The sequence below is a fragment of the Carlito syrichta genome, unplaced genomic scaffold (genome assembly GCF_000164805.1).
Source record: "Carlito syrichta isolate Samal-C Ts95f unplaced genomic scaffold, Tarsius_syrichta-2.0.1 Scaffold315355, whole genome shotgun sequence".
Taxonomy (NCBI): domain Eukaryota; kingdom Metazoa; phylum Chordata; class Mammalia; order Primates; family Tarsiidae; genus Carlito; species Carlito syrichta.
In genome coordinates this window covers 194,701-201,740 of record NW_007259451.1, presented here as the reverse complement: position 1 = coordinate 201,740, position 7,040 = coordinate 194,701, and the positions used below count along the sequence as shown (strand labels likewise).

At 45.6% G+C, this 7,040-nt stretch overlaps 1 protein-coding gene across 1 annotated transcript in view; it reads right to left on the bottom strand.

The window, feature by feature from the left end:
* The window catches only part of GNB5 (G protein subunit beta 5), a 29,776-nt gene that overhangs the window by 9,523 nt on the left and 13,213 nt on the right, over positions 1-7,040 (bottom strand). The window contains exons 5-6 of the mRNA XM_008072593.1: positions 5,193-5,336; positions 3,000-3,091 (exon numbers count right to left, since the gene is read on the bottom strand). Of these exons, the coding sequence (XP_008070784.1) occupies positions 3,000-3,091; positions 5,193-5,336 (236 nt within the window). The remainder of the gene's footprint in view (positions 1-2,999; positions 3,092-5,192; positions 5,337-7,040) is intronic.

Sequence of the window (7,040 nt, the reverse complement as noted above, 5' to 3'; positions counted from 1 at the left end):
ACCTCTTATCAACAGGGTGCCTGAATGAAACGTAATTGTACACCTAACCCTTAACTGTACTCCACAAAATCATAATAAAAAATATTGATTAAAAAAAAATAAGTCCTTTACAATGAAAAAATGTCCTACCCAAAATACTGAAAGTATGTCTCATTGAGAAACACTGATTTTTTTTAAAACTTATTTTCATTTATTTATTTATTTTGCTAAGCACATGGCAGAATGAGAACTGCATGTCTGGTCTTCCTGCAGCCAGGTATAGCCATATGATAAAGTTCTGGCAGATGGGATGTAAGCAAAAGTGATAAACTTAACTCTCCTCTGCCCACAGGCTGGAAAAAGACATGGTGGAGGACTAATGGGGACAGGAGGCTGAAAGCACCATCCAAGGAACAGGGATGCAAAGACAGAATGAGCCATCATAGCAGCTCAGACTTTAATGTGAGAATAAACTTCCATCTTGTTTAAGTCGCCATTATCTGGGTCTCTCTTATCCAAGACCATGTCCTAGCTACTCCAGTGTATAACCAAGGGTGAGCTAAAAGAACAATGACAACATTCATTATGACCTCAGCCTTGGGTGGACACAGTAGCCAGTTCTTTGTCTGGAAGAAAGCCAGAAGGTTCCCTGAACATGGCCCACTCAACCAGTCCCTGTAGAATCTCTGGGCTGGATGAATCCCAGCATCAATTATACCACTCTAATAAATAACTGGAACTGCATTTACTCTATACAAAAAGAACTGTCATTTTAAAGTTAGATTTAATCTTTCCTATCAAGAATTGAGTTTATTTCTCTATCTCTCAATATCTTCTTGTAAAGAATTCATAAATGCTTAAAGTCTGGTTACCGCATAAGGTTTTCTTTCCCTCTTTGACTTCCTCAGAGTGGCTGAGTGAACTGGGCACAAAGTGTAGTCCCTCTCCCATGGGAGGGCACCTAACTCAGCAGAGGGACCAAGAGGGCTTTCTGGAGAGAGGGATGTCTTAGACCATCTCTGATGGTCTAAAGGAGGCTAAAGGAAGAGCGCTCAGGGTCGATGGAATAGCTTGGGTGAGAGAATATGTATTTTAAAGCTGTACATCAGCCTTCTGTATCCGTAGATTATACAACTGTGGATTCAGTCAACCACAGATGGAAAATATTCAGAAAAAAAATGAATAGTTGCATCTGTACTGAACATGAACAGATTTTTTCCTTGTCATGATTCCCTAAACAATGCAGTATAACAGCTATGTACATAGTATGTACGTGGTATGTGGTATTATGTGTAATCTAGAGATGATTTAACGTATACAAGAGAAGGTGCATAGGTTATATGCAAACACTATACCATTTTATGACAGGGACTTGAGTATTCTCAAATTTTGGTAACTGAGAGAGGTCCGGGAACCAATGCCCCATGGACATCAAGGTATGGCTGTACTTTATTAACATATAAAAACTTAATTTGTTTTTGTGACTTTATCTTCCATCTTACTAATTTCATTTACTGTCTGTAGTCATTTCCAGATTGATTTCCTTTTATTTTCTACATAACTACTGCACATTTGAAAACAGTGGTAGACTTTTTCCTTATTCCTTATCCTACATTTGAGGGTAGGGAGTACTAAAGTAAATAAGTATTCTTATTTTGTTCTTGCTTTAAGAAGAACAATTCTAGTGTTTCTCCACTCAGTATAATGAAGATGCTTTATAGATGGTCTCATCAGTGTCATCGTCCACACATGTCAAGTCCTGACCTCTCTCTCTTGGGATCTGGTTCATAGATCCTGCTACCTACTCGACATCTCCACTTGGATGTATAACAGGCATCTTAAACTTAACTAGCCCTCAAAGAACTCCCGAATCCATGTGCAAAAACCACCTCCTCCTTGCACTTCCTCCAGCCTTCCCTGTCTTAGTGAATGGATACGTTCTTAATGCCCCTGGTAAAAGATTTGGGTTTCCAAGCTCAGGCTTCTCCTATAATGCATCTTCTGGCATTTGCAGGTGCCATTTAGCCCTTTTCCTATCATCCTGTGAAACTGGAGCTCAAGTAACCTGCACAAACATGCTGGTTATATATACTGGCTTTGCCATGCTATGATCAATAAACTGTCCTATACTTCTGATCCAGGAATCTTGTGTCTTCTACAAGCATTCATAAGCTGTGGCAGCCTAACTTGCTAGCTTACAGGTAGGTAAAATCTCAGACTCTTCATACTTCTTGACATTTCTCTGGTTCTGCCATGTCCACCTGAGTTTCAGCTATCACCATTCCTTTTTTAAACTCACATAACCTCCTAGGTGTCCATCATACTTTCATTATTGTTCCCCTGCCGTCTGTATAGCCAGAGTGATCTTTTACCAGCAAAACATGATCATGTTAGCTACCTCCTTCACTCAAAACTCCCCAGTGGCCACACGGCCTTTCATTAGGTCCTCAACATTTCACTGTGCTCTTCCTCCAGCTCTTTGCATGCCTGGCTCTTTCATCATTCTGGCCTTAATTTAAAAGTCACCTTCTCAGAGTGGCTACCCTTGACCTATAAGAAATAACCTATCCCCTATCAAATCTCCCTGTTTTATTGTTTCATAGCACTTATCAGTATCTTTAAATTGTCTTTAAATTAAAACGTTAATTATCTTTAAATTGTTCGTGTTTGGTCTATTTTGTCTCCTGTGGGAGAGTAGAGACCTTGTCTATACTGTTCATCACCATAATCCCAGTTTCTAGAATAATGTCTAGCATACAAACACTCAGTAAATATTTACTGCATGAATGGATGAGAAATACTGATTCGATTTAGGGAGGATATCAATTGCCTCTAATGCAATTAAATGAAAATTCTCCATAAGCACTGTTCAGTTCTACCACAAATCAGCCTTTCTTGCTGGGGGGGGGCTCTCTTGGCCAAGTAAACTGAGTCTGGAGGTGGCTCCTGGGTTAAAGATTACCCAAGGCCAGGTAATGCCGGCACAACAGAGAAATAACATGAACATTCTACTCACTGACCGGACACTGTTGATGTCAGATTCGTGTGTTTCAAATGCCTGTACACACTGGCCGGAGCGCATGTCCCACACCATGGCTTTCTTGTCACATCCCTACAAATGTAAAATTACCCAAAGTTGTGGCCACTGCAAGTAATGTCTACACACATAATGCACGAGTCCCAGTTATAGAATAGAGAACATTCATTTGTCATTAGTATATGGTTGACGACACACTTCTGAGACTAGCTTTACCTAAGGCCACTTTCTCATTCCTTTAGAAGCCCAAAACTAGGTCCTGGGATGGGAGTGAGGGATGGTTCCCAGCTTCTCCCTGTAGCATGCTTTCTTCTTCTGCACATTTCTGAGCAGAGGCAAACCCTCCAGAGCCTCTCCTCCCCCTCCCCCTGGGCATCTCCCTTCATCTTCCCTTCCTATCTCTCATCTTTATATCTTCCTCCCCAAGCCCAGAAGGCAAGGCAGGCAGACAGTGGTGCATGGTGGGACCTCTCTGGCTGCTGTGACACTGGTGAATGGGTTGGCAGTGTCCAAACTATGCAGTCAAGAGTTCCAGCTTTGTCTGAGGTGTATGGGGTAGCCCTCAGCAAAAGTGGAGAGCCAGGCGCTCCTGGGCCACCTGTACCCTCAGCAACATGCCAGGCTGGAGACTGGCAGACCAGGGATCCAGTCATGGCCCTGCCATTGATTCACTGGACGGCTCAGGCAAGTCACCTTCCTGGGCTTCTGCCTCATCACCTGTAAAGTAAATGCTGTCACTGGGTTGCTAACATGACCCAGAGAATCATAAACATGAGGGGTTTCACATTATACTATCAAGGTTCTGGGAGAATTTTGATAAATTCCTGCAGAGTAGTCCTACTTGAGTGGTATAATGCAGACTTTCAATAGTCAAACAGAATGGCTTCCATAGTCACAAAGTAATGGCTTAAACCTGGTGCCCAAGTTGTTGGTTTCAACAAAGGGTGGGATGAAGAACCCTAACTGGCATCTGGGAAAGACCTGTAGTGGGGGCTCAGCACTCTGAGAATCTTACCAAGAATGTGGGTAAATAAATCACTGGTGTCTTCCAAACTTTAGAGGGCATTAAATTGGTTGGAGTTTAGTGCAAACTTCTTTAGTAAAAGAGAATATAACCTACAATATCAGTAATTTAAAAAAAACACACCACAGCATAGTTGAGGAGAGATAAATATAGCTATATAAAGGAACAGGGATGAATTACACATACAGATGACCAAATACTTCGGAAGAAAATCAGGGTCCCTGCTAATTAGAGGTCACACAACCCTGGCCTGACTCCCAGCTTGGAGCAAAGGACCCTATGTGTCCCAGCTGCAAAAGTCATTTGACAGTGTGTGCGTCACTGTTCTGTCTCACCACAGTCTGCTGACTGTGGTGAGACAAGACCAAGGGTTGGGTCAGCCAACTTGGTTCTCTGTTCTTACTCAGACTGTTCACAGAAATACACACCCTTCCTATCTGCATAATACACCGTAAACTCTTTCATCTGTTGCTTGGAATATTTTTGGGAGGGAGGTGCAAGTACTATTGTGAATTTTGCCCTCTTTATGGATAATGACACTTAGAGTTAGGTAGCAAAGCTCCGACTCAGGTTCCCTGACTCCTACTCTAGTGCTCTTCTGTGCCACCAGGGCCATATCTGCTGACTCTGAGCCTTCAAAGACTGTTCCTTGCACCCTGGGGTAGGAGGGAGGATAGTGGCCAGTGTTGGGCTGGGAGAGCATTCCACAAGCCCCAAAGCCCTGATTCCATTCAGTGTTGCCTCATCCCACTAGCCAGGAGCTGCCTGGGGCCCTGTAGCTCTTCTAGCGTGCTCAGATGTTAACTCTGCCATTTGAGGACTGACATTTTAAATGTGGCAGAGATGCAGCTTTATTTGCAGCACTCATGAAGGACATTCCAGATTCCTCTGTAGACTGCCAAGTGTCAATGGCAGAACAGAAGGAGGTCCTCACAGCCCAGTGCTGCAACTGCCCACCAAGCACCCGAGAAGGGACAGGAGTCAGCACCGTCACCGCTGCAGGAACTGCGGGTGCAGTGGGGAGCTAAGGACAATTCCTGCAGTCCCTTCCTAGGGAAGCATCTGGCCAAGTCCCACAACCATTTGTGGGACTGCCACTATACACCTCCCTTGTGGACAAAGGAGCCCTAGAGATCTTCCTTAGGTCTTTACCCCAGACACGAAGGTGTTTCCAGTTTCTGAGGGGGCCAGGTCCAAGCAGAGGACGTCAGCACCATGCCCGTGGAAGCTCTGCAGCAGCTGCCCGCTCTCCACATCCCACAGGGCGCACGTGCCATCACCGCTTGCCGTCAGGATCTACCACAGAAAAGGACAGGAAGAGTGTGGCTGTGGTTATTGCTTCTGTGGGGAAAGCCAAGCAGAGGTTTAATGTTGCACAGGGAAAAGCAGGCTCCTTAGCCACACACGCAGACACATATCTCGCTGCAAATGGGTTCAAGCACAGAAGTCTCTTTTCCATACCAATAGGGCAAATGTGCATTTTTGACATCCTCACAGTCTGAGTTGTGTTTTTGTGCCTGTTTCCCTCCAGAGCTGAAACCCCACAGGTCTCACTGCAGCACCTACAGGGCTCTCCACCTGCCTGGCAGGCAGGAAGTGCTGTGTGAACTGAACGTTTAATGGCTCCCACTGTTATGAAAGCCAGACACTTAAACTGCTTCCCAGACATGAATGTGCACACATGTCACTGGGCTGTTTGCTAATATCAAGAGTCTGGGGTGGGGCCTGAGTGCCTATACTTCTCACAGACTCCTGGGAGATGCTGAGCCTAGTCGCTGGACCACATTGGGAGCAGCAAGTTGTTGGACACATTCTCCTGTTGCTGCTTGTCCCAGGTAGAGTGCTGCCCAGAGACGTCCCAGGGCCACTGACGCATGCTGGGACAGTCACACACACACAGATTCAATAAACATTTGCTGTGTGCTGACAACGTCCAGGCCCTAAGATAAGGCTTTTGGGTTTGCAGGAAAATTGTGTCTTGGTCTCTGATCTCCTGGAACTTGATCTAACAGAATTGGCAGTAAGAACAAAACTGACCAGGTACAGCGGCTCACACCTATAATCCCAGCACTTTGGGAGGACTGCCTGAGCCCACGGGTTCGAGACCAGCCTGGGTAACTTGGCAAGACCTCATCTCTACAATAAATCAAAAAATTAGTCAGGTATGGTGGCACGTATCTGTAGTTCCAACTACTTGTAAGGCTAAGGCAGAAGGGTCACTTGAGCCCAGCAGGTAGAGGCTGTGGTGGCTGTGAGCATGTCACTGCACTCCAGTCTGGGTGACAGAGTGAGACTCCAACTCAAAAAAAAAAAAAAAAAAGAGACTAATAGCTTGCTTGTCAAGACTCACTTCCAGATCCTTTACCTCACCGGGTTCACCGATGCAAAGCTAAAACCTGCCATGCAAAACCCATCTTAAAATCACCCACCCTGGAACCTGAAACCTTGTAAGTACCTTCCCTCATCCCTCCATTTTGAGATGCTACTATGATTCTGCCAAGTTGTGGTTCTCCCTTACTGCTGATCTTCAGGCCCAAGGACATCTGGTTGTGGCCACTGCAACCAGCCAGTGGCCACAGCGCTCCCTGCTGACCAAGGCTGTGAGATTCCTGGTTGGGCTCAAACAGGTGCAACACCACTCAGTGTTGGCACTCCAAGTCCCAACACTCCTGTCTGCAACTGCTTGCCGCCTCCCCTTCCCTCCCCTCCTGACATCAATTAGTCAAAGCCAGAGTGGTCTATGGAAGGCTTTGATCTGACTCAGATGTTCTTTCCCTAACAAACTGACTCCCCCCTGTAACAGCTCCAGCTGCCTACAGGATCCAGCCCAGGCCTTCAGAGTGCCCTGGGATCTGGCCCTGTCCACCTCTTGGGCTATCTGCCCCTGACTGTGCCCCCTCACACACCATGGCCACCTGGGGTGGCAGCCATCCTTCTTCCCTGGCAGCAGCAAGTTTCTTTTTTTTTTTTTTTGAGTTGGAGTCTCACTCTGTCGCCCAG